The sequence below is a fragment of the Etheostoma cragini genome, chromosome 8, assembly GCF_013103735.1.
Source record: "Etheostoma cragini isolate CJK2018 chromosome 8, CSU_Ecrag_1.0, whole genome shotgun sequence".
In the NCBI taxonomy this organism is placed as follows: domain Eukaryota; kingdom Metazoa; phylum Chordata; class Actinopteri; order Perciformes; family Percidae; genus Etheostoma; species Etheostoma cragini.
In genome coordinates this window covers 29,319,449-29,336,953 of record NC_048414.1, presented here as the reverse complement: position 1 = coordinate 29,336,953, position 17,505 = coordinate 29,319,449, and the positions used below count along the sequence as shown (strand labels likewise).

Sequence of the window (17,505 nt, the reverse complement as noted above, 5' to 3'; positions counted from 1 at the left end):
GGCCCCCCCCCCCGGCCCCTCTGACAACGACGACACGGAACACACCGACTAGACTCGAGTCAGGGACCTTGCTAGACTGTCTGACCTACGATTATCTGGATGGTGTGTCAGGGCCAATCAGGGAGCTTCTTCTGATCCAGAATGTTGCTGCCAAGGTTGTAGGACCAAACAAAACTGAACAGATAACCCCAGTTACCAGATCTCCTACCACTGACCCTAGGAACCTGGTAGACCTCTCAGGTCTGAGAGTGGTGGTATTTTGCCAACAGCATTGTTATTTTTTTTATTATTGTTATATTAGTGTTATAAATTAGCAGCACGTACGCCCAGGGTGAGCAGAGGGTCAGTCTCAGTGAGAAGGAGCAGCAACCTTTGCCCTTAGTGAATCTAATCTAGAACTAACTTTTTATTGAGTTTCCTCTTAGCAAAATGCTTAGTGACGTTCTCTGAGTGGACCTTTGTGGTGAAGGGTATAGACACAGGTGAGCCAGCGTGATGGCAGAGCTTTGTTTTCTCAACCTTTAATGTGCGGCCGTTTAGTTTAATTCACAGTTTATTAATATCCAATACCCAATGCTGTGGGTACCCAGGAAACCAAGTGTGAAGTAGATTGAATAGACGGTTCATGAGATATTTCAAACAGACACACACACACACACTCACACACAGATCCCCAATTTATTCACACACACAAGTTGACGAGCTGATGGGATTACATTTCACTGGCTCTGTACCTCGTAGCATTTCATGTGACAATTAAAAAAACAGTTAATTGCTCAAGGAGGTTAGGACGACCTGCCACATCCGTTCAAGTGAAATTTAACAAATGAATTATTAAATGTGGAAATTTAAATGAATCTTCAATGTTATCTGTCTTTAGTTAGACAGATAACTAACTAAATTGACCGACTGATTATTCATTAAAAGGCGTAAATTGGACATGGGAGATATGTTTTCTTACCCCATACAGTTACTTTTTCAGTCTATTTCTCACTCTACTCAGTACACACTCTTTTCAGAAAATACACATAGCCAGCAATATAGCTCAATAAATATATCAATTACATTTTTTATTAAAATAGAAAGTCTTTACACCTTTAGGTCTGCAAAATCAGCCGTCGAATTATCCCAGTGTTATACAATGAAACATCTTTAGTGTTGCTGACTGCTGCCCTCGGTGTTGTGGCGCTGGTTGTAGACATCCAGAGCCCACTGGGAGGTTCCGCTGTAACAGAACTGTTTTCCTTTGGTTGTCTGGACTCTGCAAAGCATACACACGAGAAACATGACAAGAGGAATCAACACTCCACTGAAACCAGAATGTGTTGATTAAACTGCAGCATAATCCTACACGTAGCTAGTTATAAATAATGTCAGGACCCACTGAAACTTAGATAATCCACCTTCTTTTGTCTGTGCTTTAAAGGACGTGTTATTAATGATAACGGATGCTGTGGCGTTGTGTTAATGTCTGGAGGTCATGGTCATCCATCTCTCCATTCATCATGTCTTCACCACTTACAAGACAACAAAAGGTAGAAGAACGATACACACACTTACATGAATGCCTTGTTGTGACAGGCGCTGTGGGTCTTAGTTATGGAGGACACACGCTTCAATGGTATGCTCTGTTTGTAAAAGTTGAAGCAGCACTCTCCAGGAGCCGTACTGTACTGCACAGCTTGAACTGTGAGGAAGGTAAATGGATTGAGTCAGAACCAACATGAAACTCTGAAGATGATGACACACAATCACAGATCACTCACGCATGGCGTAGCAGCAGCAGGTGGAGAGCAGCAGCAGCCCCAGGGTGAAGCAGAGAGTCTTCATCATGATGTCAGTGAAAAGAGGATGATGATGATGATGATGATGTTCTTCTTCTCCCTTTGCAGTGATCGACTCTTAGCACTGCGTCCGATAAAGATATAAACCCTGTCCATTGTGGAACCAAAGTGATGTCAGCGTTTCCATCCAAACATAATCATAATTCTGCCATGATGAGACATAAGCGGCAGAATTCCCCCACAGAACTTCCACTGAGAGCTATGTCTAGTTGGGGGACGGATGTTAGCAGTGAAGGGAAAGGCCACGGTTCTGGTATGAAGATTAAAATCAGCTCCCTTAACTCAGAATACTCAGAGTATTGCACACGTTTATCGTATGTATCTCGGTGCATTATTATTCCATGGAAAGATCATCTTGAGCATTAAAGTTCTTTATACATTTAGAAGTTTTACACAGAGCAGATAAAGTACAAACAACATAAACCCATTTTTATTCTTACATTTAAGTCAAAGGGACATATTGTTCTAAAGGTTCTCATAAATTAGCTTAAAGTCATCTTCTCTTTTCACATTTACTGTACATATTTCACATTTCCAGAAGAATATTGCAACATGACTTCAAACGTACAAAGCTAACTTCAATCACAATCAAAATAAAACCAACCAAACTGGTCCAAACCATTTCTTAAAGCATTAAATCAGCATTTTGGGAAATATGCTTCTATGTTCTATGGTGAGAGTTAGATGATCTTCTCATCTCACAACTAGGAAGTCTGTTTACCAAAATGTCTAACTAATCCGTCAAAGAACCGCGCTGAACATACCTTTATGCTTTTGATTATCTTAACTATTACAAATAAAGTACCTTTCACTTATTACTTTAGTGTTAATAGTGATAATGTGTTTATTTCTAACCCCGAGGAGTGGGTTCAGCATGGTTTAAAACCCAATCAGTAAGATTCCCAAACGACTCCCAGCACGTGTGAGGGAGATGTGTCGGGACTCAGAGAGGAGCAGGTTCTCCCTTCAGAACCAACCTCACCGTCCCAAACGACTCCCAGCACGTGTGAGGGAGATGTGTCAGGACTCAGAGAGGAGCAGGTTCTCCCTTCAGAACCAACCTCACCGCCCCAAACGACTCCCAGCACGTGTGAGGGAGATGTGTCGGGACTCAGGGAGGAGCAGGTTCTCCCTTCAGGACCGACCTCACCGCCCCAAACGACTCCCAGCACGTGTGAGGGAGATGTGTCGGGACTCAGAGAGGAGCAGGTTCTCCCTTCAGGACCGACCTCACCGCCACGGTTCAGTTGTTTCAGACTGAAAGCGTGTGCCTCTGTACACTGTCTGACAGAACGCACTTACAAAACACACACAGCACACTGACAAAATAGAAAATAAATAGAAAATAAATATGCTTGAAATATTAAGATCAAAGTTCAGGGTTCATGAGTAGAAATCTGAGGATTGTGGGTTCTAAATAAACGGTAAACTACATCTCCAGTTTATTATGAGTCAGTTTCCCCCGTCATGCAAATATGTGCGGTGCAGACCCAAGGGATGGAGATAGCATCATGCTCAAAGATGTTATCACAGTGCACACACACACACACACACACACACACACACACACACACACAGGTTTAGCTGTGCATCTGTGACCTATTTAAATAACTTCTGTGCATGCATTTGCAACCTTATCAATATTAGGCATCACAATGTACAATATTTTGCAAAAAACAAAACCCAAGCAGACAAACTGCTACTTAATTACAAGTATTGAATAGTATTTATATCTTTTAATTAACATAAGCAAAAGTAGAAAGGGAGCAATGATGGAATACCCAATCATCTTTAGCAAAAGTGTGATCTTAGATTCAACATTTACTTTAATAAGCACATACTGTACCTATTATAAGCAAATATGACTCATTAGTCAACAGATCGGCCTCTGTTGGTGTTCTGTTATGAATAACGGGATTATAATTATTGACTCTCCGTCATTCAAATAAATTAAATATTTCAATTCAATTAACAGAAGTTATCTAAGTAGTATAATGTACAACAATTCACCATGTTTACATTTTCTATAAAATGTAGCATCAAATGTAAATACTAAAATAAAAAATAAATAAGTGATGACAGTCAAATTGTAATAAGCCCTATTGCACATTAGAAAATGAACAATGTAGGAGACGGGTGGGAGGCTTTCCCAATCAAGATAGTAGAACCATATTTAAACCTTCTAATCTCATACTGATACTGATATTGATATTTAATGATTCCATAGTGTGACCACACCAATAATGACACATGACTGGCCACTGTGAGGAATGTGACAAAGCTCTGCCAAAGCAGCTAATATTAATAATATACAGTCTATGATGCTGCCCAGCAACACACAGATACATACCCAATATTATATTTCAGATTTACACAATGAGCACAAAGGAGGAATGGCGTTTTATCTGTGTGCAGGATTACCTGTGTTTATCCAGCCTACATAATGTCTCCATGACGTCAGCAACAATTTATTATTAGGACATATTACTTGCGGCGGGTGGCGCCACCCATGCACGTAATATTGTATTATGTCTATGGGTGGCGCTATATCATATTTTCTGCTGGATTTGGTTCCATCAGCACTTCCGGGTTCTAATGTTTACACCTGGGAGCAGCGCTGACACCGCCACAGAGCTCATGAAAATCATCTTTTCTGTCATAAACAACATGCACTCGGATTAATATCGTGTGACGGTAGGCTGTGCCACAGGACTGACTACATTACCCATAAGGACCCAGCATTATAAAGGAGCTAGCAGGCTCGTGCAGGCTGCTCAGGCTAACCAGCTAACGCTAGCTTGTTGAAATGTTATAATATTAATAATAAGAACGTTCCTGTCCCGAAATAAAATGGAAATTGGTTATTAGGGCTGACTGTAACGTTAAACATAACGACGTCAATGTAAAATAGTACATGTATCTTATTAAGCTACAAGTCAGCAGTGAATGTAACGTGTACTCTAAGTACTCATTGTTCCATGATATTCACCGAACTACTGCATGTGTTAATAATCACTGTGGGAAGACAAGGCCAGCAGAAAAGAGGGTTTCTATGAATAAATGCATTACACACCGTAACATGAGAACTTGTTGGCAGTGTGTACATGTTTAAAACGGAAAACGTTGGTGCACAGAAGAGCTTCCTCTAAGAAAAATTAGAATGTATCTTTAATGAAACACGGACAGTCATTTAAAGAGAGAGAGATGACTAAGATGAAGTCATAAGAACTTGTCTTACGGTGTGTGTACAGGGCTCCATCATCGGGATCAGCTATGAAGAAGAAGAGCAGGCGTCCTCGGGCATTGGAGACATCAGGACAGGGCAGCAGGACACAGACACCTGGGAGTGTCAGCGAGGAGAAGAGTCCACCTGGAAGGAGACCTCGAAAGACTGTCCCTGGAACCACAGACGCGTTCTACCATAAGACCACTGCAAAGGACAAGACTGCCGACTTCGACTGTAGTGTGACAGCAGCTGGCGACACCCAGAAACCCCCAGAGAGCAAGTCTAGATCCTCAGGTGCGTGTCTCAGTACCAGCCTAGTGGAACCAAACCCCAGTCAAGAAGGCAGCTGAGTATAGTTGCTTTGCTTATCAGCAAACATTTTGAGTTTATTTCCCTGTCTGCCCTGCTGTTATTATAATGTCTTTATCACATATTATGTTGGTGACAGTAGACAGTGGATTATTTTTTAACAAAGTGCTGCTAGTGGGTCAGATGCATGCTAATGTGATTGTCTGCATGCTAGCAAAGCAAAGACAAGAACATATGTATAATACACATTGTGTTTTCTTGACTACCACATCTCCAGAAAAAGTTTGGGAACAACTGACGGGCTATACAAATGTAATACAATGTAATACACATTTGACATAAACAAAGCCAAGCCATTAGCAGGTTTTTTAATGGAGTTTGTTATGATGTCCTTTTCATTCAAGTTACGGTAACCTGAACTCAAGGTCCCCTATTTGACTCACTTTCCTTTGGAGCCCCATCAGAAATAGCGTCCATTGGTCAGTCTTCGGCCACGATGTGTTTGTCCTCCCAGCAGGTAGACTGTCAGCTGCGGCCTGTCGGCTCTGCCATGGGAAGTTCTCTCCCCGAAGCCTGCGGCACGCCTTCAACAAGTGGCCTCAGGACTCCACGGATATGGTTGACAATGAGTCAGACTCAGCAGGCCAGTCTCCCCTTTTATTCCACACAGACTTCCAGCGACTGGTTGGGGTCCAGTTGGACCGTGACCCCCGATTATCAGAGTTTATCTGCAAGAAATGCCACTCCAAGTTCTACAAGTGCCACAGCATCCTGATCAGGTTTCTGCAGAGAGTCAACATCCCACCAGTTGGGAAAGAGAACCTAAAAAGCTGGTGAGTCCAAGAAAGAGTTAACCAGAGAGTGGCTCTAAAAGTGTGTACTCATTGAAGGGTTCTCAGTTGTTCAGGCAGAAAATCTACCAATTTGTTATATATTTAAAAAAATAATGATTGTTTTTTTCTATTTCAGGAAAAAATGTCCCGATGCCTCCGCAAACCATGGCTCAACACGTAAATAAAAGCATTTCTTCTTCTCTGCCTGTGGCCTGACCCTTTGAGATGACATCCTGTGATATGAGCCTCTAATTAGCAACATAAACCCTGAATAAGCCGCAGCCGTGAGCTACGGCGAGTGGAAGGCTAAACTACTTTCCTCTCCCACCGCCGCCGGCCTGTCTCGGTCCAGACGGCGGCGGCGGCAGGCCGTGCTGTGGCTTCGGCCTCTGGTTCTCGAAGCAGGCTAAGGCTGTCTTCCAAACCTGTGTGAGAGGAAACTAAAGCCAACATTCATGCTAGGCTATAGGCTAACCCCAGCAGACCAGCTCTCCTGAGTGTTTTTACAGCAAATAGCCACTGGACAATATACATTTTTACATAATTGTGTTCCTCTATGTACTGTATATAGATGGATGGCAATAACATCTATCTTATCTAATAGTTTAGCCTTGAATTAGCTGCAGACCTGAGCCTTTGGCTAAGGTAAACAGAACTATCACTGAAGGAACACACCAGCCAATAGGCATTCTCTCTCTCTCTCTCTCTCTCTCTCTCTCTCTCTCTCTCTCTCTCTCTCTCTCTCTGTGACTTGCCAACGTCTACTTTCACAGGCTTGTTCTAGATCTTGAAAACAGATCCAATAAGGAAATGCAGACGTTTTGTTAGACCACTTAAGTTGCAATATGCTGAAAAAGGATTAGGACATATGGTAGTTGGACATTTAGACCTTATGCGGTTCTCTTTCAGCATTACAGTCCTTTACCTCAGACCGTAAGTGCCTCCACAGTCTGGTGTCCTGGGCTCACCACCACGGAGAGGCCTGCCGCTCCTGTCCCAACCTAAAGGACGTGCTGGAGGGCCAGTGCTGGGGCTCCGTGAAGGCTGTCTGGGGCTGCGTGGATGGTCACAGGTATGTCATGGATTCTCAGTGCACAACTGCTACCAACCCAGGGTACCTGCTGAACTTCAGCAGTGGAGCGTTAGGGAGTGGCAATGGTGATGGAATGATGTCAGAGGGGGAAGATGAAGAAGAAGAGCAGCCCAGCGGCAATGGAAGGACCCCAGCAGGAAGTATAGGTCCTCTGGCTCCACACAGTCCATCTGCAGTTCCAGTGCAGACTCCGAGCTCAGCGCTGGCTGAGTGGACCAGCAACACTGAAGGTGAGACTTTTTATAGATTATGATATCCCAAGAAGGTGTGAGGCAGCATCATCTGTACGTAGTGCTTCTGGTACTCACATGTCCATTCTCAAAAAGGGATCTTCTCTATTTGTAAGCCATCAGAAGTCATATTCATAGCATCCTAAGAAAAGGAACATTCGTAAATAACCAAGCATCCCAAACACAAACCTGCTGGTATTTGTGCTAAAGCAGAGACGTGTGCGTGAACTCATGGTTAGAAAAAGGCAGCGCGCACACAACAGTGTGTTCAACGCACCCCTGTTTCAGTTTTAAAAAATGTGTTGCTACATTGCTGAACGTGGCCCTGGATGTAAGAAAAACCTGCTCTGGTTTATTGGCATTTCCTTTAACCAATCCCAATCGTCTTGGACGGTGCTAAGGGCCCAACGCAGGTACAGTGCCTCTGCTAAATAGCCTCGGGAAGGAACACTTTTTCAACAAGAGTCACTGTTGACTCAGATGATTGATTTTTTTTGCCTTCATCACTCGCTTGTGTAATGTTAGCCATCATCTGCAGTTGTTGTCACCTTCTGATGGTGTCTTATCTAAGATCCGCTCTGGGCTAATGGACGATCTTTGCACAACGACCAATCAGCATGGTTAAGGGTTGGTAGTACCCATTGATAAGGATTTAGTTTATTATTAGCATAGGCCGGAAAACAAGGAACCACTTGTCATCTGTTTTAAATGTCACATTCCTCATAAAGCCTAGAGTTTACATTTCCAAACACAAAATCAGAAGTGTCAATTGACACTAACAGTATCAGTCATTTTATGTACCCTCACGTCTGGCTTGTGTGTCCCCTGCATTGGATTTGACAGGTCATGAGGTGGCGTTGTCTCCTGCTCCGGCCCAGCTGGAGGACATGGCTGCTGACAGCGATCTGTCTGACAGGTTAGTCACAGGAATTATCTTCCTTATCTGTTTCAGGCTTTCCTCTTGTCTTATAACCGCCAAGTTTTGGGGTGCTTCTCAGCTAGAGTTGTTCCGATACCAGTATTAGAAATGCCTCGAATGCGACTTGAAAAATCGCTGATATCAGCGAGTAGACATATACAAGTCTATGCATAAATCCAATACCACATAATTTAGTCAGTGAATTACTCGATTTTACTGTGTGAAGAGTCACAGCTCTTGGTCAATCAAATATATTTTTATTTTTAATATCTCAGTCTCTACTCTTAAAGTAGTTTATCTTTGTTTTTTTCCATTATGACTGACTGACTTTGTACTGGATGGGTACTACTCAGTATCGGGCAACACGCAATATCAGGTATATATATCAGTATCGGAAAGGAAAAAAATGGTATTAAATGGTGTGTGTGTGTGGTTGTGTGTGTGTGTGTGTGTGTGTGTGTGTGTGTGTGTGTGTGTGTGTGTGTGTGTGTGTGTGTGTGTGGTTGTGTGTTTGTGTGTGTGTAGGGTCATCTCGGAGGATGACTTTGAGGAGAGTAAAAAAGGATTATCAGACGACGATCTGTTCGAGCCGTACTCAGACAAGAGGTGGGTACAGATATTCATCAGATTCTTCAAAAAGAACAAATATGGACTGAAAATGAGTTGTGACTCTCCCCCGTCACAGAGCTTGCAGGGTGGCCATCCCCAACAAGAGAAGAAGGAACCCCAAGGCCCTGGAGGAGCCCAAAATCAAAAAAAAACCTGGACCCAAACCCGGCTGGAAAAACAAGTTCAAACCTAAGGGGTACAGAGGCATATTTTAAGTTAGTTAACTTGAGTCCTATGTTTCCTTTAATACACAGCATCCATTTAGCATAAGTTAAATGTAATATTTAAATGTGTTGTTTATTTCAGTGGGAAGCATCTTGTAGAAGAACTTTATTAATCTTTTAATGGGGAGATTTAATTCTTACTGTTGTTGTTACATTACACACATAGCCCCGAAACACACACATGCACGCACAGACATGAATTAAAGATATAATATGAATATAAAGAATTTCCGCATTAAAATGTCTGAAACGACTAGACTTATATTATATACATTAAATTTTTTGGAGAGAAAAATATTTTATTCAAGGACGTGTTTCTGTCATTTGGTCACAGTTGCCTGTTGAACTATTATTATATGTTAACTATTATAATGTGGTTTAGTGTACATGTGCATTAACAAACTTTTGACTTTTTATTTTCAGAGAGGAGCTGCCCAACATCTACAAGTGTCTGTATCAGGGCTGTACAGCCGTCTATAGAGCTCCTGACGGTTTGAAGGTCAGAATTCCCAAACTGACGTTATATTTTTATTTAAAGCTTTAGTGCGTAGTTTTTGCCTCTCTCTGGATCTCAGTCTGACTATGTTCAGAAGATTGCGGCGTCCGGCAACTTCCACGCGCAGAAACTTGAGTGAAGACAATGACCTCTTCTGGAGAGTCCATCATGTTTTTTAATCCTATGTGTCCTCCTTGGCTACTAGCAACTGTGGAGGAGGGGTGGAGGTGGTGGTGCACGATCACGGATGCTGTATCATGTGGATGCGCCAACAGTGTTGTCATTTTTTAGAATTAGCTCTGGGGGAGACAGAATCTATGCACTATAGCTTTAAGTAATATATAATTAATTAATGTAATTGGATCAATGATGGTGTATTTTTAAGGAAACACTTCAGTAGTTAGATTTAGGTGTCCAGCCTATAGCAAGATAATGTCACAATAAAAAATTAATATCCCATATGGTGTATAGAAAGAAATATGTATATTACTGTTTTATTAGTCATAAAGGAATCACTTTTAATTTACCTTTGGACACGTGAAGGAGAACAAGAACAATATTGTTTTTCCTCAGCCAGACATGACAGTTGTTGTTCTCCACACTACTCCAGATTCTGTGTAAAGTTCAAGAAATGACTGGGTTTCTTAAGGGGTGTTTTTTTCTTTTTTTTTAGAAGCACATCAAGGAGCATCATGAGGAGGTGAGAGCGCGACCCTGCCCTCACCCTGGCTGCAACAAGGTGTTCATGATCGACCGCTACCTGCAGCGGCACGTCAAGCTCATCCACACAGGTGAGGTCAACAAAAAGATTAGTGTTTGTTTGTGGACCGCGTAGATGTACTGGGCCTGTATCATAAGGCCCATTCAGCTTAGTATGGCTCTTTATGGGTTACTCAGCTTCAATAAGCATATGGTTGGTGATCCTTGATCACTGCTATCATAAAGATCTCAGGGTAGGTGCTCAGGGAGGCAGAGTGGTGTATTTTATGTTTGTTAGAGCAGGTATTGGCTTTCATGAAAAGCCATTTGGTCTGCTGTTACGGTTGAATGAATTTGAGTCATAAGAAGCCTACACTTGTCTTGAATCCGAAAAGCTAAAGTTAAACCGACTGAACCATCAGTTCAATCAAAAAGGCCTTTGTCTTAGGTGTTAATGTGTACTTTGGCTCGTACTTTCCAGAGGAGAGGAACTACATTTGTGACCAGTGTGGCCAAACTTTCAAACAGAGGAAACACCTTTCAGTTCACCAGATGAGACATTCAGGGGCCAAGCCACTACAGTAAGTACTGTTGATGTGATTTAAAAGGTCCCATATTGTAGAAAGTGAGATTTCCATGTCTTTTTTTAATAAAGCAGGTGGAGGTGGGGGGGCTAAAGAGACAGGTGCTAAAACAGAGTGTTTCACACAATACAGGTATATTCAGACAAGCAGTATGAGAAAAAGATTGTGTTTTTATAACATCAAACTATGTAAACATGTTCTAGTTGGAACCCAAACATACAGGTATGAACCTCCAAATATTGAATTAAAAGTCTAAAGCAAAAGACAGGAGAGAGAGGCTATACATTTTAACGAGGTTTTTGAAAAACCTTTCCTTCAGATGTGAGGTGTGTGGCTTCCAGTGTCGCCAGCGAGCGTCGCTCAAATACCACATGACCAAACACAAGGCGGAGGCTGACCTGGAGTTTGCGTGCCTGATGTGCAGGAAGCGGTTTGAGAAGGCCCACAACCTGAACGTACACATGTCCATGGTCCACCCGCTGATTCAGGCCGAGGTTCAGAAAGGGAGCAGCCAGCAGCAGCAGCCACCAGGGTACTCGGACCCACATGCCATCACTCTTACCGGGGAGGTGGTTCAGCAAGACCAGGACAGATGACGATAGGGAGTCGAGGTCCACATTGGCTGCATGGGTTCTTAAACTGGGAGTTTTCTGGTTTCTGACAACCTGTACTACAGTTTACATTTTTTTCAAATTAAGGTCATGGACTGGGGTAGGAACCTGCTGTATGGTAATACAGATGTTGATCTCTGTTCTCTACCAATATATTTAGCCCAGCTTTTGCATCATAAAAACAAAGTCAAACTATTGTCTTCATTATAAAGTTTCATTTTAGTTGATAATGACCAACCTGCTCATAATTACTATCTCTAAACTAGCTATTTACGGTTTAACCATCACTTTTCATTCCAAACTTAATCTTTCTTTTCATTGTCAGGACTCGGCCAGTTATACCACAAGTTCAGGTTTCAGCTTGTTTTTGGGAAGCAGCAGAGGAAAGCTCCTTCACATGTATCATTGACAAATCTCTGGAGTGAAGGTATTAAGGATCTTAGGATCCAAGTTTCTGGGTCACTTGTGGGGCGTTTACTTCCCACACAGAGTATGAATTGAACAAGGACTTGATGGAAATAACTACTGGTACACTAAAAGTTGGCGTATCGCTTTACAGTGCAGCCAAACAAAGTAACAATACAGTTTAATTTAATAGCTGAAGTACACAGTAGCAGCCACATATTCACAACTGCATAACCTATATGCATTACATTTTAAGTCCTAGAATTCAATATTCTTGTTACCTTAATATATGTGAAGCACTTGTTTGTGCTGTTACTGCCTCACAGTGCAGATAGTTACGCAGAATGATTTCCAAGAACATTCAGTCCAATTCTATTAGGTCACTGTTTTTTTATTAAGTTATTACAGAGCTAAGTACTTTTAAGAGTGTAAATCGGTATTGTAAAAAGGGCTTCAGTTAAACATGTGTATAGTAAAGTATTGTGTGCATTATGTATAAAAAGACAACATTTTGGTAAAACCGGTTATATCTAAATCGTGTTTAATAAATATGACAAGAGGAACATGTTTCTGTTATATTACATTAAATAAAAGTACCTGCTAATAGTCAGTTCCCATTACTGTGAACGAGACTCCACCAAAGCTCGAGGGAATAGAGAACATTTCCTTGGATTCACTTTAGGCAGTTTCTCTGTCTGAACGTCAGTCCGTGGCTTTTCAGAGGAAGTCCATCTCTGGGCTGAGGCTGTGAGGGTCAAGGCGCACAGAGAGAGCCGCTGCCACCTCTGGGTCCAGGTCTGCACATTGGGACTCCAGCTGGACCAGGAGACCCAGCAGCAGATAGACCGGAAGGAGTAATGACGATGAGACAGAAGAGCGCGAGAGTGATAAGTGAATGTTGTCAATAGTAGGTCTTACCAAGAGGCATACAGAAGTGTACTGTGTGTGTTGTAAGTGTGTGTCGGTTACCTGTCTGACTTGGCTGGGCGACAGAGCAGTTGGAGTTGTCCGTGAGATCGCTCTCAGCAGGAACTGTTTGGCGTAGCTCAGAATCTGACAATACAATTCATAGGTTTGACTTCAGAGTAATGCCACGGGTTTAAGGCAAGGCCACTTACTTACTGTATATTGCACAGTTCATACACAATTCAAAGTGCTTTACATAAGCATATATACGTTGATGTTGTCATCATAAACCATGATCTGAGGCTCAGTCACCTGATTGTCAGAGGGTTCAGTGGCTGGTGTAAGTGTGTGTCCTTCCAGGGAAAGCTGCAGTAGACTGATGTAGCAGAGGACAGCAGTCTGGAGGAACCCTGGACAACACTCAGCCCTCTGTAGCAGCTCTGCACTCTGCTGGAGCAGCAGGCTACAAAACACAAACAACTTCTTTTGTAGGTCGTATGCATGCATGCATGCATGCATACATACATACATAGGGAGAGTAGAATTACCTAATATTAGCTCTAAATTGCACCTACTGAATTGAATATTGAAGTGAACACAAACAGCACCAATACAAGAATGATAACATTACATTACGTTACATTTTAAAGTGAAGTTAGAAAACTGAAGCTCTCTTTCAAATGAGACAAATTCATAGTGTATTTTGCATTGTGTTATTGTGCAAGTTGATTTTGCAATGATCATTTAAAATCAAGAAATCCAAATCATCGTGCAGCCCTACTAGCTAGCTACCACATCCCCATCTTTGTGGCCTCTCTTACCCCTGATGAGTTTCCCCCCCTGTATTGTCCAGTTAGTTTTGGTCCTGAAAACTTTAAATCAATTGGCTGGTTAAAGGTTTTGTGAGGGTTAACTATAGGTTGTGTCTACAGTGGCTCTAAAAGTGGAAATATTACACTTGAAAAACTAACCTGTAGAAGGCCCATGGCACCAGTCGAGTAAACTCATCTGATGTCACCATGGTGATTGACTGGTACACACCTTGTTCTAGAGTCGGGGGAACAAACATTCATAACCCATTGAATAAATATTGGCGAGACAAAATCGTGCTTTCATTAGATTTAAGTGCTAACATTAGAGTTAATCTGTCAAATAATGACTACCAAACTGGCAATAAAGCTGATGTCGACTAGCAGCTGAGCACGTGGAGGGAACTGAGCTGTGGTTTTAGAAGATGGTACTGTGTACACCGTACTGTTTGATTTAAAGATGAGCAGCCAGTCAGCAGAGTCCACTAACACGAGCAGAAGGTCTGTGCATAAATCTGTGGCGTTCTGATGGCTCCTCTCCTACAGGAATAATTGCAGACAAAACATAACACAGAGTCCCACATGCTGTAGTGTAGGAGAAGCAAGGGAGATGCTATAGGCAAATAAATTGGGAAAACACATTTTATTAATGTCTTCTTTTCTTGCTCTTCAATCTGCAGCTCTATGTGTAAACTTAAAACGGAATGTGTAAAACCTTTGCAATATCTTAACATGTGCATGTTAGTTACTACAGTTTATGAATCGGAGCTTGTCCTAAGACAGACCGGTCTCTCTAACTGCAGAAATCTCCCTTACAGCTGAACATAACGTGCTTGTGGATATTGTTTGGGACAGTGCAGGGTTGTTATTAATTACCTGAGGATACAGAAGCGATGACAGATGGTCGTTTACACACATGAAAAGTAGAAAAACTAGCACCTGGACAAAGAAATGAGACAGCAGCAAGTAAAATATATGAAAGGTGGAAAAATGCCTTATACAGTTTACCCACCGTTACTGGCTTCCATTGAAGCCTCACTTTGTAACTTTTTATTAAAAAAAGGTTTTTGTCATCTTGGCTCAAACTAAGCACCTTAAATCATTTCTTTTCACTAAGTCCTTTGAACCCTAAACATATATGCATATAAGCATAAATGACAAAAGTACTAAAGTTAGACATCTAACCCACATGTGCCAAATTTAAGGTACATGGGCCAATTATGGCTCGTTGAAATTTTTGATCCAGTCTGCAAATGAGAATACATTTTGGCCCATCTAGTAGGTCCAGATCAAAAAGATGAAAAACAGTTTTTTAAACTTTAATTACGCAACCATCAAAGCAGAATGTGGCAGATTTGCCGACTTTGAGACTCAGAAATTCTCACACAACCAGTGTTATTAACCTATTCAGGCCTGTGAAACAGGTTGTTGTTAATCAAATAGCCTATTTTTATTATTATTATTTTTTTTTTATTAAATCGGATCAGAATGCATTTTGTTTGCTTGTGCACACAAGGAACTTTTTAGGGCTTTATGTGGACCAAATAGGCCATGTGAGACCTACCCTGCTTTAACCTATTTCTATTATACCTTTCTTGTTAGCAACATACCAAGCGTAAATTACTGTATATAAGAAATATTGTTTGCTCTCACCTGTTGTTGCTGTGTGCCCCTTTCTGGTCGCAGCGTATTCAGGGCTGCACTGAAGCCCTGGCTGTCGCAGCCACGGCCTTGCCAGGCACGATGCAGGCTGGCGGCCAGCAGCAGAGCTGCACCTGCAGGCAGTGTTGCCGACGAAAGCCCCTTCTCCAAACTGCACGACAGACAGAAATACAAAACACCTCAATTTGAGCAAAGTCAACCAACATACACACCACCAGAGAGACTAATCTGATACTGAAAGGAAATCTAAGGGCATGAGGGGGCAGAGGGATCTACAAGGGACCGGATTATGCCTGTCCTTTTCATTCCTTACACTCACAGTAGTCTCACTTTGCCAGACCCTGTGGACTAGCCAGACCCTCTTCTACAGCGCTGCGGAGGAGGGTCTGGCTCGTCCACAGAGCATTCCTGGATTGGAGAAAAACGAACTCTGGTTTATAGGTATTTCTTTAAACCAATCACAATCATCTTGGGTGGCACAAAGCATTGAGAAAGCTCTGGTGCTTCAGCAAAATAGTCTCAGGAAGGAAGTTGTTTCGGTGGAACATAACGGAAAACTCTGATTGAACAGATAGTCTAGCTAGCTGTCTGGATTTACCCTGCAGAGATCTGAGGACCAGGTAACCATAGTCCTCAGATTGGACAGATAGTCTAGCTAGCTGTCTGGATTTACCCTGCAGAGACCTGAGGACCAGGTAACCATAGTCCTCAGATTGGACAGATAGTCTAGCTAGCTGTCTGGATTTACCCTGCAGAGATCTGAGGACCAGGTAACCATAGTCCTCAGATTGGACGGATAGTCTAGTGAGCTGTCTGGATTTACCCTGCAGAGATCTGAGGACCAGGTAACCATATACCTCAGAAATCCACCAGAGGTTAGAATGCCAAAACAGACACAGAGGACGAGGACGGACATCCGGCAACAACAGAGAAATCCCGAAAGTGGTACATTGTGGATATAGACCACACTCAGTATGAAATGTTTTAACAGTGGCATGGAGTGAGGTGGAACACAGATTCAGAGATAGTGGTTTATGGGAATGAGGTTCTACCTGCAGGCCCAGTTGTGAGCGTCCGTGAGGAGCTGCAGCTGCTCTGGTAGAGGCTCTCCATCACACAGCCGATGCCACAGTGACAACAGCACTGGAGACAGACGCTCCCACCAGTGCTAGACACACAAAATCAGCATAAATATCAGCCCACAAAACAAAAACATTTACGAGGTCTGCATTAGTACAAACTTATTGTTATTGTCAAAATAATGCAGTAAGTATGTACATTTTACCCATTACATCTGTCAGTTTACTTGTAGTCTAGCTAGTCCCCACAGCATTCCTGGATGGGAGATAATTGTGCTCTGGTTTACTGGCATTTCTTTAAACCAATCAGAATCATCATTGGCGGTGCCAAGCGCTGCGGTCACGGTATCGGCCGCAAAAATAGTCTCGGGGAGGAACTTGTTTTGGTCGAACGTGTACGTAAAGCTAACTAATGCTGTGTTAGCACTGTTGCCATTAGCATGGTTACTGATCTGCCTTCTCTCACCCCTTGGGATCAACTGATCAGCAGTAAGAGGAACTTTAATACTTTAAGGCATGGACCGAATCGCACTCAGGAAATGTATCAGCCCTCTAAGAGGACTAAGTCTGAAGCATATTCTGGTTATTATTAGGATGCTGAAGGACAGTTGATTGAAGACAGTTATCCGGTCTGCAGAACGTGCAGGAAAAAAGTTGCTGCTAAAGGCATTGAACCCACTTTTAAAAATATCACCATAATACCCAAAACCGTGATCATTTTGGTCACTATAAATGTGAGGTTAAATTTTCATACCGTTATATCCCTTCAGATATTTGGTCATGGACGTAATATTAAGGAGCTCAAACAATGTCAGGAATCAACAACAACAGAATTGCAAAATCAGCCTACTACCATCTCAAAAACATAGCAAGACTTAAAAGGACTCACGTCTCAACAGGATTTCGAGACAATTGTTCGTGCCTGTTGTTTTTAGCAGACATGATTATTTTAACAGTGTCTTTACAG

General features: G+C 42.2%; 4 protein-coding genes across 7 annotated transcripts in view; 2 read left to right on the top strand and 2 right to left on the bottom strand.

Annotated features, from left to right (window-relative positions):
• gan (gigaxonin) overlaps positions 1-17,505 on the top strand; it is a 322,832-nt gene that overhangs the window by 234,834 nt on the left and 70,493 nt on the right. The window lies entirely within an intron of this gene.
• Positions 1,052-2,036, bottom strand: LOC117948824 (C-C motif chemokine 4-like). The gene is made up of 3 exons (XM_034878695.1): positions 1,767-2,036; positions 1,561-1,687; positions 1,052-1,261 (listed from the first exon to the last, which is right to left on the bottom strand). Exons 1-3 carry the CDS (start codon positions 1,831-1,833, stop codon positions 1,153-1,155), a joined length of 303 nt encoding a protein of 100 aa, XP_034734586.1. The 5' UTR covers positions 1,834-2,036; the 3' UTR covers positions 1,052-1,152.
• Positions 2,618-17,505, bottom strand: part of LOC117948799 (Fanconi anemia group A protein) — a 38,889-nt gene continuing 24,001 nt past the window's right edge. The window contains exons 35-43 of one of the 3 annotated variants that reach the window (XR_004657564.1): positions 16,512-16,627; positions 15,451-15,610; positions 14,674-14,736; positions 14,244-14,337; positions 13,960-14,035; positions 13,290-13,451; positions 13,052-13,142; positions 12,680-12,898; positions 2,618-2,649 (exon numbers count right to left, since the gene is read on the bottom strand). Coding sequence is in view for 2 of the 3 variants with exons in the window: in XM_034878656.1 (XP_034734547.1) it covers positions 12,800-12,898; positions 13,052-13,142; positions 13,290-13,451; positions 13,960-14,035; positions 14,244-14,337; positions 14,674-14,736; positions 15,451-15,610; positions 16,512-16,627 (861 nt within the window). In the remaining variant the exon portion in view is untranslated. Of the gene's footprint in view, positions 2,650-12,449; positions 12,899-13,051; positions 13,143-13,289; positions 13,452-13,959; positions 14,036-14,243; positions 14,338-14,673; positions 14,737-15,450; positions 15,611-16,511; positions 16,628-17,505 lie in introns of those variants that run through there. The other 2 variants (XM_034878656.1, XM_034878657.1) reach the window with 2 other exon arrangements.
• znf276 (zinc finger protein 276) lies at positions 4,400-12,603 on the top strand. 2 transcript variants are annotated; one of them, XM_034878666.1, is made up of 12 exons: positions 4,400-4,546; positions 5,093-5,364; positions 5,894-6,212; positions 6,349-6,389; positions 7,122-7,535; positions 8,370-8,451; positions 8,980-9,060; positions 9,140-9,259; positions 9,711-9,786; positions 10,457-10,574; positions 10,964-11,063; positions 11,386-12,603. In XM_034878666.1, the coding sequence occupies exons 2-12, from the start codon at positions 5,118-5,120 to the stop codon at positions 11,660-11,662; spliced, it is 1,875 nt and encodes a 624-aa protein (XP_034734557.1). In that variant the 5' UTR covers positions 4,400-4,546; positions 5,093-5,117; the 3' UTR covers positions 11,663-12,603. The 2 variants fall into 2 exon arrangements, with proteins under 2 accessions (XP_034734557.1, XP_034734558.1); XM_034878667.1 differs by having other exon boundaries at positions 4,418-4,538; positions 5,096-5,364.